The sequence below is a fragment of the Fundulus heteroclitus genome, chromosome 2, assembly GCF_011125445.2.
Source record: "Fundulus heteroclitus isolate FHET01 chromosome 2, MU-UCD_Fhet_4.1, whole genome shotgun sequence".
NCBI classification, from domain to species: Eukaryota; Metazoa; Chordata; class Actinopteri; order Cyprinodontiformes; family Fundulidae; genus Fundulus; species Fundulus heteroclitus.
The window spans coordinates 20,762,313-20,780,917 of record NC_046362.1 but is presented as its reverse complement, the minus strand read 5'-3'; the positions used below and the strand labels follow the sequence as shown (position 1 = coordinate 20,780,917).

At 39.6% G+C, this 18,605-nt stretch overlaps 1 protein-coding gene across 1 annotated transcript in view; it reads right to left on the bottom strand.

The window, feature by feature from the left end:
- Window positions 1-14,636, bottom strand: part of pclob (piccolo presynaptic cytomatrix protein b) — a 36,153-nt gene extending 21,517 nt beyond the window's left edge. Inside the window, exons 1-9 of the mRNA XM_036150461.1 lie at window positions 12,931-14,636; window positions 12,569-12,828; window positions 11,387-12,209; window positions 9,429-10,470; window positions 7,619-7,687; window positions 5,176-5,202; window positions 4,004-4,092; window positions 3,815-3,890; window positions 3,603-3,728 (exon numbers count right to left, since the gene is read on the bottom strand). Of these exons, the coding sequence (XP_036006354.1) occupies window positions 3,603-3,728; window positions 3,815-3,890; window positions 4,004-4,092; window positions 5,176-5,202; window positions 7,619-7,687; window positions 9,429-10,470; window positions 11,387-12,209; window positions 12,569-12,828; window positions 12,931-14,448 (4,030 nt within the window). The 5' untranslated portion in view covers window positions 14,449-14,636. The remainder of the gene's footprint in view (window positions 1-3,602; window positions 3,729-3,814; window positions 3,891-4,003; window positions 4,093-5,175; window positions 5,203-7,618; window positions 7,688-9,428; window positions 10,471-11,386; window positions 12,210-12,568; window positions 12,829-12,930) is intronic.
- Window positions 14,637-18,605: the final 3,969 nt, after the last annotated feature.

Below are 18,605 nucleotides of genomic sequence, written 5' to 3'. Positions count from 1 at the left end.
TAATATCTCTGATATCTGATATTTTCTTTTATACAGCAAATCTGTTACTTAATCCCTCTTCTGCTATTGTACCTCTTTTAAATTCCCTGATTGTCTCGATATATGTAATGGCAGCATTGTTTTGTTGTTATGCTCTTATAAGCTCTTATTAGCCTGACAGCTCAAATGTAGGCCCAGTTGACATACATGTTTAAACTCCACCACTAAACAACGAGAGACACTGCTCTTTTTTGTTTTCTAGTTGGTTCACAAGAGGTAGCCTGACCAGCCAGGCTCAACATCACTTTCGCTTTGCTATACAATGAACTGAATCTGGAACTGCTGCCATAGAGCCCTTTTTCCTGAAACCAACCAATCACAGGTGTGGAGGGCTTTATACATTGAGTGACGTGGATCCCTGCCTACAAGACACTGATCTGCAGAATCAGACCTGTGATCAAGACCATTCAAGTTTGGACTGAGGAGAGCTGCTCAGCTCTACAGGACTGTTTTGAAAACACAGACTGGGAATTATTTAAAGAGGACACTGACTTAGAAAGTTAAACATGATCTGTGCTGTCTTATATTCACTTCTGCACTGATGCTGTCCTACCCACGAAGACAATCGTATGTTTACTAACCAGAAACCATAAGTGGACAGCAAGGTGTGGTACCTGCTGCGGGCCTCTGATGCAGCATTTAGATGAGGAGACAAATTGACCTACAACAGGGCTAGAAGTGAATTGAAAAAAGCGTATCAAGAAACACTTCAACAATATCAACCCACGCAACATGTGGAGAGGCATCAGAACCATCACGGCCTACTAGCACAGCGACCAACAGCTCAGCAATGACCCAGGTATCCCTGACATCTTAAACAGCTTCTTTGCTCACTTTGAATCTCCAAGCAGCATGGGCCCTAAATGTCTCCTTCAGACAGAGGAGCACCATCAGCCTCTCACCTTTCAGTTCCACCAAGTAACCTCTTCCTAGGTCAACACCAGCAAGGCTGCAGGTTCAGACGTGGTGTCAGATCGGACATTTACATTTTGTGCTGACCACCTAGCAGGAGTCTTCCAGGTCATTTTCAACCTCTCTCTGCAGCCCTTCATCGTCCCTGCCTGCCTGAAATCATCCATCATTGTGCCTGTTTTCAAAAAAACAACCATCACCTGCCTCAACAACTATTGTCTTGTTACTCTGAGCACCATCATCATGAAGAGCTTCAAGAGGATCCTCCTGCAACACATAAAGGATGCCATCTCTCTTCATCCCTACTTGCCCTCTCAGCCTCTCAGGTCAGCTGAACTGCATCTCCTGGTGGTACAGAGGTATATGAGGAAGCTGGATCAGTGACTTCCTCACCGACAAGCCACAGGTGGTGAGAATAGGGAAACACACATCCGCCCCACTGATCCTTAACACCAGCACGCTGCAGGGTTGTGTCTGTAGCCTTGCTCTCTTCAGACTTTTCACCCAGGACTGTTCTGTAATCCACCTCATAAACACAGTAGTAAAGTTTGCAGATGACACCACTGTGGTGGGTCTCACCTCATTCAGTGATGAGGCCTACTACAGGAACAACCTGATCCTGAACACGAGCAAGATCAAGGAGGTAATAGATTACAGGAGGTCCAGGAAGACTAAACACGTTCCACTCTGCATGCAAAGGGAGGTGGCGTAGCGTGTGGACAGCACCAGGTTCCTGGACAGTCACATATCCTCCAACCTCTCCTGTTCTATGAACATCTCCCACCTGGTGAAAAAGGCCCAACAATGACTCTTCTCCCTCAAAAAACTGAAACGGACTGGACATTTCATTCTGCTAAAAAACTTTTACATTGCTACAATAGAAAGTGTTTTATGTCTCAGCATAACTGTATGGTATGGGAGATGCACAATGCAGGAGAGGAAGGACTTAGCCACCGACCCGGGCAACTCACTGTTTGCCCCTCTCCCATCAGGTAAACGCTTCAGAAGCATCAAATCCATAACTAATAAACTCAGAAACAGCTTCTTTCCTAGAGCTATGAGGGCTATCGCCCACTGCTGAGAAATTTGTGGTCCAGCATGTTACAATCACACTACTGTTGTCTATTTACACACTCTTATTCTCAGGAATATCAAATCACACATTTCTGTAAATGAAGCCTCAAGATCACAGCACAAAATTACAACATTACTTGAGATTCATGAAGGAGGGACTAATCCAGGTAACAAGGCTCATATAATTTGCAACGGGATTGATATCAGGGCTCTTGGACTCTGATATGAACTTGCATGCTCTGAGTAATACAAAAAATCCTGTAAATACTAAGTCTGTTCTGTCTCTGTGTTATGTTATCTGTGTACATCCTAAGCTGGTGTCTGCCTCAAAGGTAATTCCACCATAGTAACAAATGGTGACAATAAAAGATTCTTGATTCTTAATTCTTGATTCTTTTAGGGGGAAAAAAGAACAAGAAACAAACATCTACTGGCTCAAACTGCCCATGTACATTGTCACTTAAAACTAGAGAGACCCCCCTTTTGAATTTTGTAAAGCTTGTCTTTGTAACACAATAACTGGTTACGTTATTTTCGTATAATGCTGTAAACAATGGTACATTTTGATGATACAGGGGGTAAATGTGTTTTGTAATATTTATTTAGAAAGAAATGTGGGTAAGATTCAAAGAAATTAGATTTTTTGTTTGCTCATTTGCCAAAAAATCAGACATAGTTACAATAGTGGTGGACAAATATTGTATATCTTTCAGTTACACAAAATAAAATTTTGTGTTCATACTTTATAAGTATGTAGTTGTAATAGGCATGCAATTTTAGGCTGAAATTGCTCCTAAAAAGGTTAGTGATTAAAGAGCATAATATACATACTTTGGACTGCAGTGTTGCACTGTATAACAGCTCATATGTCTGTATAGTTAAAATATGACTATTTATGTGCTTTCCTGTGATGACTACTAACTTCTGACAGATTTTTTTGGTTTTGTCACTTTACCAAGCTGCTTGAAATGTAAATGTAAATTTATATATACATATTTTTTGTTGATGTCCAACAGATCTGTAATGACCTAGCTTATCTGTTGATGAAATTGTGTACACTACAGTGTCAATTACAATACAACTCTTTCAAAATGATTAAAATGTTACCAGTTGAGCAAGAAACTTTGCAGACTTGCAACACTGGGCAGTTTTGCAGCCACAAGAAATTTGTACAGTCCTTGGTCTATGGTTTATTTTGCTGAGAATTAAGGGTAATTGTGAAAATTGTACTTGCTATTTTACTGTAGTTTTCCTGGCAAGCATATAACTACTTAAGTATTTCCGAGAAGTGCATTCACATCTATTTAGTAGATTAATGTGAAGAGAGCAAACTTTGCACATAAATAAATATATACAGTCAGGACAGACAAAAAATAAACTACACTTCATTTTGCATAAAAAATGTTGAGTAGTTGATTATCATTGGGCCTTCCTTGAAGGGGTTGGTTACTTTCACACAGTTTGCATGTATAGACCAGGTAATACTTCTCTGATTATCTTGTCATTGATTAACAAGCTCTCTAACTTCCCTTTTCCTCATGTTGGCATGTTAAGGTCATTTTACATTCTCTGCTTACCCTCAACAATTTTCCCTGTTTGTTCCGCCATGCCACCAGGAATAACCTTAGCGATGTAGGTTCCAATCTCACCACGGCTTCCTGGAATCTCCTTCCCGCCCACCACACGGACCCCAAGTCCATTGCCTGAGGTAAAAACTAGATTGTAATCAAGAAAATCGAAAGTACAAAAACCCATTTTTTATTTGAGTGTCCGTGTTCTTGTGCTTTACCTGATATACTTGTGTCTGTCATGTCTCGCTTAAGCTTGATGCGAGTGTGAGGGAAGGTGTAAGGAACCAATTTCATCTAGAAAAGATTTTATGAATGTTATTGCAAAAAACTAATGCAAAAAAAGTCATTGCTTACACAAAAATATAGAACTTTACTTGGGAAATCTAAAACTGAAGCTTAGACCATACCTGCCTCCTGTCCGACATGTGTCCACTCTGAGGCTGCCCTTCTCTTGGCTTATCAAACCAATCAGTGTCCTCTCTACGCAGGTGGTAAGCTAAACAGGGAGAGAAAGTTGTTAAAAGAATTACATATTCAAATTCACAGCTAATGACAAATTCTCTATAAGCTCTGTTTGACAGAGATCGACCCAGCATTCAAGTTGGGAAAACCTTTTTTATTTAATATAAGTTGCTTGCACACCAACCCCATTTGCTAAAATGCAGGAAGATCTCTAATCTGTTCTCTCTAGATAGAAGAAAGCAAGTCTAAGCTCTGTTCTGTTCAATCTAAAATGTCCATATGTGTAATCAAATTAGAATTTCAAATACTATGTAAAGAATAAATTGCAATAATTTTAAAGCATGCCCCTGATGCCTCACAGGGTCTCTGCTCTGAATATTGTCTTAATTTTCTAAGAAACTTAACTTATTTTAATTAACATTCTGTCATAGACAGCTTCTTTTATCAACTTAAAAATAAACGAACGGTTTTCTAACTGCTGGGTTTAGTTTGCAAATCTGTATAACTACATTTCTGTACCATGTTGACATAATCCTGACAAACTCTGAGGATAATGTTCTTTAATACCCCCAAAAACCCATCTAACAGATGTTTAATTTAAATCCTAACTATAAGAGTAGAGCAACACATGGGCTGGTTAAACACAGCACGCATAAGTGTCATCATATGATCAGAGATCTGATTCAACAAAGATAATAATGATGACTGCGAATGAGCTACTTCATGTCTTGGAAAAAAAGCAGTGGTAGCGCTTTCAACAAAGTTTTTGTGGACACTTGTGCACATATATACGCATGATTTTGCCACTTATTTTTTTGTTTTGCATGAGTATGAATACTAAAAATGAGCCAGAATGGTCACAGAACCACAGAGAATACATTCCTGAAAAAAAAGAAAAAACTGAATTCACCATGGTTCATTCAAAAATAAAACTAAGATGTCAGATACTACAGGTATGCTAAATGATATGCACAATATACTAGTGAGAGGGTGGTTCATTCCAGCATGTCTGGTATGTTTGCAGAATCAGCCAGAGAAGTGGACCATTCAGAATTATGATGTATAGCATGGAGTCACAGTCTCTACGCAACTACATGGAATTCAAGTGCTGTCTCACCTTCTATATTCCAGTTTGGGCCTCCGGCTAGGGTACAAAGTTATATGTTTGTTTGTTTTTTAGAATTTTTTTTTTCAAGATATGCTTTCTTATCTCACAAACGTTTGTTAAGGTAATACTTGTATTGAGAGTATAGCTCGGCGCATGCACTGAAAGCACTAGTCAGTAGAATACATGCTTGTAATTACTCCTATTACAGTGCCTTGAAAAAGTATTCTGACCCAATGAAATTGTCTGTGTTTTGTCATGGTTGTATAACAATGTATTTTGGGATTGGGGATTTAGGTAATAGACCACCACAAAACAGTGTATTGTTCTTATGTGTATGTGTGTGTGTGTGTGTGTGTGTGTGTGTGTGTGGGGGGGGGGGGGGGGGGGGGGGGGGGGGGGTACAACATTTTTGACAGATAATAATCAGAAAAGTGTGCCACCCATTTATATTCAGCCGATCTAGTTAAAAAATTCCATCTGTAAGTCCTTTTTTTAGGTCCACTAGCTTTGCACCTCTTATTTAAAGGCAGATATACCTAAATTCTTTTGCAGCTTATAACAAGTTTTTTTTTTTTTTCTTGGATTGGCTAGTATTGCCCCATCCATCATCTCTGATAAGCTTTATTGTTCTGACTGAACAAAAGTATACCCTCAGCATGATGCTCCCACCACCATCTTTCACCCTAGGGATGGAGTGTTAAGGGTGATGTGTAGTGTTTTTCTGGCATACATGGCATTTTGCATGTTGGTCTCATGTGACCAAAGCATGTTCTTCCACAAGATTCCTGTGTTAAGTACATGGATTGTTGCAAGTCTTAAACTACATTTGTTGATACTATTTCACAATAAATTATTTTTCCTTGCCACTCTTTAGTAACTTACATTTATGGAGTGCATAACCTATAGTTGTCTTGTTGAATGATTCTCCCACCAAAACAATGTTACTCTACAGCAGTACCAGAGTTACAAAGGACCTCTCAGCTGCTTGTATTTTTCAATGGCCAGTTTAGAATAGGATGAAAAATGTCCTTTAATTGCTCTTCACAGGGCAAATTCAGGTGTGTCAGCATCAAAGTGACTGGCAAATGGAAGGACGCATATACACATAAAGATAGCAACGATAATGCAAATGTATATGACACGGTACAATGAGGTCATTGTAAAGTAAAAAAAAAAAAGTTAAGGAAAACAGCATATTCAGACTCTAAGAAATGTGCAATTAAGCTAATTTTCTAACTGTACTGGCTGCTAATGCAATATATATATATATATATATATATATATATATATATATATATATATATTTACATAAATATGGAACACTGTACTAATAATAGTAGGCATGTTAACAATTCATTGAGTTAGTTAGGAGAAGTGATGGTTATCGAGTCTCACAGCTGCTAGGAAGAAGGAGGGAGCTGCGAGATGAGGTGGACGGACAGTCAGTGGCAGTTCTTGCATAAATGGTACCCCTGGGCAAGTCTCTCCTTCTGCCCTCTCTAACCAACATCAATTGCACTGTTCCACTGATGTTACATCACTAGATTCTAAGCACAAAAAATAAATACCCTTCTATAAAATAAAACTGGAACATTTTATTGTTCTGCATGTTAGTTTCTGCTTGGTGGTAGTATTATTAATGCGGTAAGCTAATTTAAAAAAATGCTTGTTGTGTTCAGTGATGCTGAGATACTAAGATATAATTTACTAAGAAACTAATTGTTGGTAAAAAAAAAAAAATATTTGTAATTATTTTCATCTCAGCAATCAAACTTTCACTAAATCTAAATCCCAAATTTCACTAAATCTGTATTGAAACGGTATTAATGGTATTAATAGTGATGATGTTCAAATGACTCCCACCACTAAGTGTTTTTGTCACCTGGTGCAATGGAACCCTGGGTGGTGAGACATAGCAAAACCTGTTACTGTTAGCAGTTCTACCATACTGTTTCCATTTTCAGATGATGGTTTGAAGGGTGCTCTGAGAAGCATTTAAAGCTTGGGACAGTTGTTTTATGTCCTAACCCTGCTTTAAATACCTCTTAAAATGAATCCCAGGCCTATGTAATGTTTTATTTAGGGGTATCAGAATAAAGGCGGTTGAATATAAATGTGTCAAACTTTTCAGTTTTTTATTTGTAAGAAAATTTGAAAACCATTCGTAATTTCTCTTAATAATAATAGCAATAATAATAATAATAATAATAGTACTATTTTGTGGTGGTATTTTACTTATAATCCCACTGAAAATATATAGAATTGTGTGACATGTGAAAATGTGAGAAAATGACCTTTGCAAGGCACTCTGTGATAGTATTAGCCTGAAAGATAAATTCAGGCAGAAAAAAATTACACATTTTTGTTAGAGCATTAAAGCCATAAGAGTCACTGTAAAAAGTATTCTTAATAATATTAGAACTTGTCTAAGAACTATTGTAGGATACTCTACCGTGTCTGATACTTTCATGAAAGATTCTGGCATCACCTCTGTTTAAAGCCAGCATGGACTCACTTAGCGCTGCAATAAAGGCAGATAGACTTTTTAACATGGTTTCATGGTAAGTACTACCTTCTTTAAAATGTGTCCATTGTGCACCACTTGGGTTTCTGTCACATATGTGTATGACTATAAACATTGAGTGTACACAATCCAGGAATTTGTATAAACATACTCTTATTCAAGAGGCTTCTGGCTTTCCGAAGCTTTTTTATTTCTCTTGGCTGTTGTATTAATAACAGCCTTTCAAATATTTGACAAGAGTATTGGAACACTACCAATTACACATTTATGTAGATGGATTTTCCATGTCAATATTTGCTGTCAATTACTAGAAAACAGGAACATCTCACACCGCAACATGACATCCACAGCAACAAACAACAAGCCAAAAATATTAATTTTATTAACATGGAAATGAAAAATACCCAATACACAACATGCAAGGATGCAAAATACAGAAACAAATAATTGAACACTACACACCAACACAAATGAGACACATGACTAAATTACACAAAAATCTATATTAAAAAATAGTCACTGCATTACCATAAAGGCAGTGTTTTTGTTACAAATGTACAAGACAGTCTGTATATCAGATTACTTCTTCACTGCTTCTGATATTGATTATGAGTTATTAAACAGTAGTAGCAAAAGTAATTTTGCTAAGAAGTGATGACCAACCTCAGATCATTTTGTTATGATGATTGTAAGTGTAGGTGTACATTTGAAGACATTTCACTTGTCATGCTTGCAGATAAAGACATACTCTGGTTTATTGTGGAAGCAGCTCCATCACCAAAGCCTTGAGTGAGGCTAAAGTCAAAAAGGTTTGTCTTAACACCTTTTTATCATCCTTCTTAAGTTGTTATTTCAAGATTAAAAAAATACTTTAAAATGTTGCTCTGTCCCATTTAACATGAATATTTAAAGTGACCAATTTCAAGTAATGAGATATATGTGCCAAACATTCACTAAATATTTCCTTTCCTTTGTGTATTTGTAATGTCTTTCATAAGTCTTAAGCTCTCATAAAAATAAGGCAGCTGTAACATGGAAACATGTGTAGTTAAAGGAACAATAAGAAATAATGACATAAAGTAGTTGAAATCAGAACAACACATACACATTGCCTTTCACGGACATGTGCCATTTACTAGACGGTCCATTGTTGCACTGAATTTTTGCTTCCACAGGATAGGTATATGATGTATTTTGTTCAATTTTCTTGTCCACTAAGTTTAAAAAGAGAAAAGTTTGACTAAGACATTGTTGATGGAGAGGACCGATTGTTGTAGTGAATGTTACTTCCATCCCAGTAACATTAACACAGTAACACAAACGAGAATGATTTAGGTTGATTTTACAATAAATATCTTACTTATTGCTCCTTTAATAAATTGGCTGTGTTTATGTGGGTGATAATTTATCTTTGAAAAAAAAACATGCAAATGAAATCACACATCAAAAGTATACAGAATTGAATTATAACATACATAAACTCAGGTTCAGAGTTTTATGTATTTGTGAGTTAGTTATATTATAAAAGAAAAAAAAAAAACATGCAAGTTTTCCCATAAATTTTCCTAAGACAGAGGAAAATATAACAAAGTATTATAAAAAAAAAGATAAATTGGACCACTGATAGTTGTAAAAGAGACAGTCTATGCACAAAGTCAATGGAACCACACAGCATTAGCATGCATGACAAGCAGGTCCACACTGTCGAATTGCTGCAACAGTCTCAGGCTCCATTTACCTTCGCTGTCAGACATGGCACCTTGCAGATCATCCATGATGAATGCGATGTCTCTATCATAGCCGCGTGTCCGAGATTCCTCCCTCATATGTTGTTGTACTTCTGGCAAGGAATGGCTAGAGCCAAATTGATCCCTGGAGTCAGCAGAAATTGGAGGTAGGGGACCAGCAGAAGCTCTAGCCATACCCATAGGCTGCCCCACTGGGCTCAGAGGACTTTCCTCCTCGGAGTTCTGAGCCACAATGGGGATACGGCCCCGACTTTGGCTGATTGGCAAACTAGTAGGTTTTGCCCTAGAGACTCCAGGAGCAAATGCTGCATCCAGGACTTCCCCCTCTGTCTTAAGTCTGAGCGAGGAACTAGACAGATCCCTTTTGATGGACAGATCTAAACCATATATAGAAGATGGTCGAGAAGATGGACGCGAAGAGGGACGAGATCGAGTGCCACTTGGGTACGTGCCATCCTCCTGAGTGGTGCCTCTGATAGTGGATCCTAAGCTAAGAGACTGGCCGAGGTTAAGAGAACCAGAAAGGTTGGCTCCTAATGAAGACCCCAAATATTTTTGCTGCTCAGACAAGTTTTTCCTTAACCCAAACGTGATTTCGTCTTGAAGTAACCTAGCTCTAGCTGCTAGATTAGACACAGAGGAAGCCCCAGATCCCATGTAGCTACCAAATTCAGGCTCAAGGTCCCTACTCTCCTGAATTGGGGAAAATTTTGTGATGGCCTTGGAGTCTAACAAAGCCTTTTTGTTCTTCATCTGTTTCTGGTACAGCATAGCAGCGGGAAGATTCTTTGCAGCCTGCTTTTCAAGAGTGAGTCTTCCAATGCTATATTTCTCTCCTTTAGGGAAGTGGCGAAAACTACTATCACTCGAGAGATATTGGGAAAGGCCAAGGCCTGTTAAATGTTCTAGTCCTTCAGTTCCTCGCCTAAACTCTTGCTTTATTTGTTGCTTCAGTAGCTTCAGTTCATAGGGCTCCTCCATTGAATCGTCTTCTCCTTTTCCATAGCGTGTTGAGCCCAAAAATTCCGCCACCTAGAATATGGAAACAAGGCAATGCATATCAGTGTGAGCACATTTTACTCATTGGTAAATGTAAATATGTATTTGTTATATGTGAAGATCTGTTAATGAATTAAATAATTTCAGTAAAAATGTTATACATTATTTATTGGAATTTCTTCAAATAGGTCAAACTTTTAGTGTATTTTCTGGGAGAATTTATTTGATAGGCCATGACAAAGTAGTTAATAATTGTGAAGTGGATAGAAAATAATGTATTTTTTAGTGTGGCAACATGCAAATCATGGCGGTGGTGTGGTGATGATGCTCTTTTGTAAGAACGGGAAAGCTGGTCAGTTAATGGAAAGATGGATGCTGGTAAATACAGAGTTCTCCTGGAAGAAAACCTGTCAGGGACTGGACAACAATACAATGGCCCTAAACAAACAGCCAAAGCAACAAAGGTTTATGGGTTGTATCCAAGAATATTCATCTATTAGAATAACAGCAAAAGTTCATGTTAATATCCAATTGAAAATCTGCAGAAATACTGAAAAATTGCCATTCAAAGGGGAACTAATTCCAACCTTACTAAGCTGGAACTAGTTTGGAAAACATATTTGTTCTGGAAGTACAAACCTGATCTAGTACAGCAAAAGTGCTGTAAGAATTTTTTTATGTAATAAAAAAAAAAAAATATATATATATATATATATATTTTTTACAAATATTTAACAATATGATGATTTCTCCATCATGATAACAGGAGGACAATAAAAGTAAAAACAAACAAATTTTAAGAAAGGAAACATTTTCATGAATTTTTAATTTGTAATCAAAACGATAGAGACACAATTCCAAATGATCTAAAATGGTGCAATAATCAAATTTAAACATGTAAAAAGACAAAAACTGTATGAAATAGAAGAAAACAATAATACATTTTTACCTCTGCTGTACGCCTGGCTTCTGCTGCCCTGAGTAGCCTGTCTGCTTTTGATAGCTCTTTATCAGGGAGGTTAAATCCAGAACCCATGCCAGAACTGCCAAGTCCTGTTGAGCCCTTGGTGAGCTCACCTATGTCCTCTATAAGCACGTAGTTCCTGGCATTGTGATGGTCAATATCAGCATAGAAGGAATCAGCAGAAATACTTGACATTGGACTGGAGGCCATGCTTCTCTCTTCTAACCTCAAATCCAAGTTGCCATACTTGCTGCCCATGTGAGGAACCCCATAGCCACTTTCTGTAGAAGTTGGCACAATGAGCAGAGGTTGGTTGCGCATCACCTCATAGTTGGTGGTAATTTTGGGCTCTAAATCAGACAAGGTGGTTTGACGCTGCTTTCCCTGTTGCAAAAGCAAAGCATGCTGGTAGCTGCTTGGTTGATTCTGAGAATGGGACAGTGATAGTGTTTGGTAAGGAGACACTTGATGGTGGTATAGGGACTGTTGCTGATACAGATTTTGCTGTGTGTAATGGCTAGTGGTTTGAGGCTGTGAAACATATTGACCATATTGAGAGTAGGGGCTTGTAAGTGTATTGTATTGGGAATCAGCTTCAGTTTGGGGAGGAATGAACTGATCAAATTCTGACTGAGGAGCAGTCCGTGGTCTCTCCAGCCCTTCCCCTCGAGTTTCTCTTATGTTGGCAACCTCACTATCTGACATGTAGTCTCTTTCCTCTGCCACCCCTTGAAGATATGCCCTTTCTCTCTTTTCTCTTTCCTTTAACAAGGCCTCCTTGCGGCGGTTAATACCCATCTCCAGATACCTAGAGTGGCAGAAAAATGTTTTAGATTTCAAGCACCAACACTTCTCAAGACACACCTTCAAACAGCCAAACAATGTTCCATTTTCTCACACATTTGTACCTGTTACTATGTGTAAGAGTGGAGAGGTCTCACTGAGTGTTGTCAAGGCAGTCTTTTAGCCCATAAGCTATTAAGGTAAAAAGGGAATCATGTACATCAATGTAAGAAAAATGGCTTAAGACGGATTAATTAAATGGTATCTGTTCACTTGTTTTTTATGATCTGATTATTATCCCCTAAATCAACATTGTAAGAGGGTTTGAAACAAGTCCCACTATATCCCTTGGTTGTTTCTATGTATACATGTGAAGCACCTCACCGCAACTTGGCATCAATCTCCTTTTCCTCTTCATCAAGCTCAGCTTGTTTCTTGCGTAGTTTAGAGGATTCCCTTTCCACCAGATCAAGTTCCTTGTCTATGTCTTGCAGAATCTTAGCCCGTGCCATTGTTGTGCTGCGGGCAAGACGGCGACGAGCAGAGTTGGTGCTATAGCCTGATCTTCCTGCCAAAGAGTCATCCTCAGGAGGGGGCTCTGGAAGGGTTCGCTTTACTTTCTTACCACCAGGAGAGCCACGGCCCTAAAACACAGAAACATATCACACATTAGTATGAAAATAATAAAAAATATAAAGGTAGAAAATTTTATTTTTTGATTTGCAAGACAACTATTAAGGACTTACAGCATAGCTATCTGCATAGTATCCTCCAATTCTGTCTTCTGTAGAAGGACTAAGAGATTTAGGATCTGACAAAGACTTCTGGCCAGTCTTTAAACTTCGAGGGCCAGAGGAGAATCTGGTTGGGTCAGCAGTTAGCATTCTTTGCCCTCCATATGACTTTTCTGGTGATAGGGGAGAAACTTGGCTGTACAGCACTTTAGCTTTAGAGGGGACATCTGCTGTTAGTTGTGTGCTATATCCAACCTCGATAGGTGAATGCCTTCTTTCTGTGTCTGTTTGACAACTCAGACTACCACCTCTGTGAGAGTTTTCTGGAGCTGATATGTGCTTAATTATTTCTACCTTTGTGTCCATTTGGACATTGGGTCGTTTGATAGTTCCGGAATGGTCAGTCTGCACAGAAATTTCTGCTACTGTCTGGATGGCAATGCTAGACACCTTGGAGCCATGTTTCCCATCGCTGCTATGCTTTCGAGAACGGCGTCGAACTTTGGTAGGGGCATCCCACTCATCTTGATCGTCCTCATCAGACTGAGCGATGTTATCGAGGTTTCTTTTACTCTTCTTTTTCCTTCCTATATGCTGCTCTTCTGCAGAGTCTTCGTCATCTGTTTGTACACCGCTGTCAAGGATTTTTTTCCCTAGATCCTGGTCAGCTTGAAGCTTTACTATGTAAAGCTGCTCATGGGATTGTTCAGTTTGTGCTCCGGTAGATGGAAGTGTAGACTCATCCTTTACGGGCCAGTACTGACCACTATCCCCCACTCCTGCATATTTAGCTTCTAAAAGGTTTCCAGTCATACCAGTACTGCTATAGTGCTCATCTAGCTGCCGCTGGAGTTGGAGTTGGAGTTGTTGAATTTGTTGCAACTGCTCTTTCTGTTGAGCATAGGTCTCTTGCTGGGCCATCATGTGGGCATGATGTTCCTCTTCTTGCTGAAGAAGAAGCTGTTGTTTAAGAGCTTGAAGTTCTTCAAGTTCCCTTTGCACCATAAACTGCTCCTGTTCTCGGTAGCGATGGATTTCTTGTCTTTCCCACTCCAGCTCCTCAGCAAGACATAGCTGCTTAAGCTTCTCTAACTCTAGAAACTCCCTCTCCATCTGATACTGGGCCATCTTGGTGTTGTCTAAGCCAGGGAATATTGATGAAGAAGCTAGAACATCTAAAGAAGCAGCAATTGCTTCCAGGGTGGTGTCTGAGTACATTTCTGGGTAGCCAGTTATGATGTCAGCCAAAGCTGTAGGGAAAAACTCTTTAGATAGATCTGCCTCAAATGGAACTATCTGTCCTGGGTCTGTGGTAGGAACAAAGGCATATGAATGCACTAAGGACTGATCCTGCACAGTTGATGTAGGTGTAAAAGTAGTGCTGAAGATGGAGCCTGGTTGAGTTGTAATTGCATATGTAGATGGAACTGGTGCAGCAACTGACGAATAAACTATCCCATCTGCAGTTCTTAAAGTACTATTTACTCCAAACCCAGCAGCAGGAATCTCAGAGTAGGGGGCAGTAATCATCGCAGAGTAGACACTGGTTGCTTTGCTAGTGTAGTCTAGAGCTTCACCTGCCACAAGTCAAAATACATGAATTTCTTTCATTAAAAGTGCTTAGTAATTTTTACAAACAATGATACTTTACAATATTTTTTTTTAAGATCATGCGATTAGGATTAAAACGGACTTCCACTGTACATGCATATATGGAGGTACTTTGGTTATCAGGATGCAAAACCAAAATATTGAGGGAGTACACGCAGGCAAACACATGCATCTGTATAAAGAAAAAAAAACAGAAAATACATTGTTGGACAATTTCACAATATCATGCATGTTACAAATCCAACAATTAAAATGCTGTTTATGAACTTAACCGTAAAACATAACAAAACAGGAACAATTAAAGTATTGCAATATGCTGGTTTCAAAGAGAAAACAACATTTTTAAATAAAACTTTAATTTCTATAAGCTCAATCAAATGCCATCTTAAATACATCCAAGCCAAAGCAACAGAATGCAAAAAACAAACAGAAAGAGCTCCATACTTACCAGCTGAAAGTTTAGCAGCAGTTAGGTCGATGGCTGCATCAGATCCTCTGAAGAAGTCATTTTTGAGATCATAGAGGGACAGTCCTGTGTTTGTCAGATTGGTCTCCGACAACGATGCTCTTATCCCATTAGTTCCTTTAATACTATACAGTCCTGCATAGTCTTTGAAGCCAAAATGGTTGTCTGGTTGAGTTGTTACTGGGGGTTGTGTTCTGCAGCTTCCAGTAAATGGTAACTTGTAAATGACATCACAGCAGATGCTCCTTCTGCCAGCAGTAAGATCAACTGGAACCCCATCATCCTCCACAACAGAGGTCACGACTCCTGGGCCTGTATCCGACAATGCTACCATAGCCCTCACTGGTTTATAGTTTGACAAATCCATGGCTCCTGTAGCCTCAACAGATACAACAGGACCTACACTGCTGATAATTGCTGGAGTTGAAGTCAATGACTGTTTTCCTTCTGCGGAGACAAGAGCTTCAAAGGAAAGATTAATGGGTATGTCTTGAGCCATAGATACTACATCAGTGAACACAGATGGAGCCTTTAAAGGTTTGTAGACAATTTGTGCGAGTGGTTCAAATGGTTTGTATGTAGATGTAAGAGGCAAGGGCAGTGATCCAAGAGGGCCCTGTAAATCAAGTGGTTTCTCAGCTGGAGAGCTATATGAAGCAATGGTTGCTGTGCACGTGACTATTGTGATGTTGTCAGTAACAACAGAGAGTGTTGTTGTAGGGGTAAGCTCTGCACTAAGATTTACAATCTCAGGCTGCACTGCAGTAATATGACGTCCACTTGAATCACTAGAAACAGACTGTCGACAAGACTCAGGTGGTGTCAAGTCCATGCCTTGTTCTGTCATTTTTATGCCAGACTTGCTAGTACGTAAATCAATAACATCACTGGGATAAATAATCCTGCCATTTTGCTTAGGCAATGGTTGAACTTTTGCTATATCCGGTTGTATAGTGATTGCTATGCTTTGTGATGGAACTTGTTGAAGTCTTTCATGGACAACAGAAACAGTGGTCCGTTGAACTTCAGTGGTGACAACTTGAGTGACCCGACTAGAAAGACTTTCAGGAGGTTGACCCGAGGTGGAAATTGAAGAGGAATACATGTGACTCATACTAGAGACCAACTTTTCTTGTCCTCTTATCGCTTGGCTCTCAATTGACTCTTGTTGTATTTTGGTAATAGTGACAGGAGCCACAGATACACTCAATGGAATATCTTGTGCAGAAGGTATATAACTTATTTTGGTGAGTTCTTCTGGGGTCATTGCCTCCAATGGATGATCATATTGAGATGAATAAGTCAAGGTCTCTGGGTGCTGTTCGGTTAATGGGACAGATTCCCTCCTGTAGGGGACTTGAGGCTCATAACCACCCATTGGAACATCCTTTTCAGCTGGCATGTTAATTATTTGCGCAAACTGTAGTGGTTGTTGCATGGTTATAGGTTTGTGTCTGGTAGCATCCAAGGATTCAGTTGTAACCACCTGAGCAGATTGTTCAAACTCTGCAGGATAAGTAAATAAATCAGCATTGGTGTATGATGGTTGTACTGAGGATGATATAGATGATCTCCTTTTATAAGTGATGTCTTCAGATGCTATGACTGGGAACTCAGCAAGTGTATGGTGTTGTATCTCTGATGTGGGCATGACACATATTTCATCAGTATCTTTTGATATTAACCATGTACACGTGTCTTGTTCAGGCTGGAATGGTATTTCCTCTACTGTTCTGGTTGCAATTGTCCCATACTGCTGAAGAGAATAACTAATATCTGGGTATGTTGAAACGTGTTCAATTTCTTTCACAATATGCATCGGTGATGGATCTCCACTTGCGATAGTTAGAGTTTCAGCAACTCTAGGTAGTGGCATTAACTCAGACACTTTAGATGCTTGTGTCACAGCTGATGCAACAGTGAGAGGATGAAGTACCGGAGATACTACAGCAACCTCAGGTAACTTAACACCAGAGTCAGTTGTAACAACCTCTGTGGGGTATTCAAACTTTGCAAGGAGTGCAAGGTCTTCACCCACGAGATTTGACTGGTGTGTTAATAGCTGCTCTGTCACCAAGACCCTATTTTCTATAGACTGATCAGTTTGTTGTGTTGATGAGAGTTCAGATAAGGAGTATGCATCTTTACCCCCAGGTATGTCTTCTTTGTTAGAGTGAACAACAACTTCTATTGCTGAATCTACTTCTTGAGCTGCAATTGGATAACTGTTGTCTGGTATTGTTGATCTTATTAGAACTGCCTCTGCGAGATGATTACCCATATCTTGTTCTATATGATTGATACCTTGCACATTTTTCTCTGATAAAGCTATGTGATCTAAAAGTAGTGTAGGCTGTTGTGGCAAAACAACAGTTTCCCCTAGACACCCTGGTTGCACAGTTGCAATTGGTTTGATTGACTGAAGAATCGGCTCTTCAGTCACACTTGTTGGAAAAACAGGACCCACTTCTGTACTTCCACATGGTTGCTGAGACAAAGATAATGCAGACTGCTCACTTAAATTGGACTGGTCTGTCAGAATTGAATACACTCTTGGATCTGGGGGTTTGATAATTTCTTCTGCCGTTGGTTCAAAAGGCGCATGGGGCTGAGTCATTAACTCTTGTGTCAAATATGGTTTCTTGATTGTAGGTGCTACAACATGTGCCATAATGCAGGATTCCTGATCCGATGATACTGTAATGACATCTGCAACAGGAAATAGAGGTTGCACAGCATAGGGCGCAAAGAATTCCCCTGCTTGAACCTTGGCCGTCACTACCTCAGAGGTTTTCACTTTCTCTGCTCCCACAACTGATGCTTTTGTAATTGGAGGTGGGTGCTTTACAGTGGGCACAGATGCCCTCCTAACTGTAGCCTGTGCTGAAAAAGCCTCAGTGGCTGTTTTCTGCTCTGGTAGTGTAGTTTGGATGCCTGATACGGTCGAAGATGGGATGGATCCTCGTCTCATAGGTGCTTGAACTGTTATTGCCTCTGTTGGAGAGCCAGGCTCAGATGGTAGAGTGATGACTACATATGTTTGTAAACATTTGGCATGTCTAGGAGACACAGGTGACTTGGGAGAAGTTGAACCTGATTTAGACTCCAAAGGTTTTGCAAGGCTAAGCGACAGGGCTTTTGGAGGTTCCTTCATCCTAGGCAGTGTTGCTGCTTTGGGTGCTACAGGAGGAGGAGGTGGCTTAACATTCTCTCCTGGCTTGTGGGTGAAAACCAGTCCAGCTGGAATTGATATAGGCTTGGGTGGTATGGGTGGGGGAGGCTTAGCAGGATGACAGGGACTAGATACTGTTACAGAAACAGAGACAACTGTTGCTATAGTACTGACTAGAGAGGGGTCAGAGCTTTCTTTGGGTAAAGAAAATGGAGATGATATAGCTGGGTCGGCAACCGGAGGTACTTCTACTGCTATTTTTCCATATGTAGGTTTAGGTGGAAGTGGTGGAGCTGAAAGCACTTGCACAGCTGAAGTGTCAGTAAATGGTATATATTTTGTAGTTTGTTGAGTACCACATGCATGAGAAGCAACCTTTGGCTCTGCACCATCACTATCCTGTTTGGTTTGTTCAAGCAGAGACATGTTTTCCATACT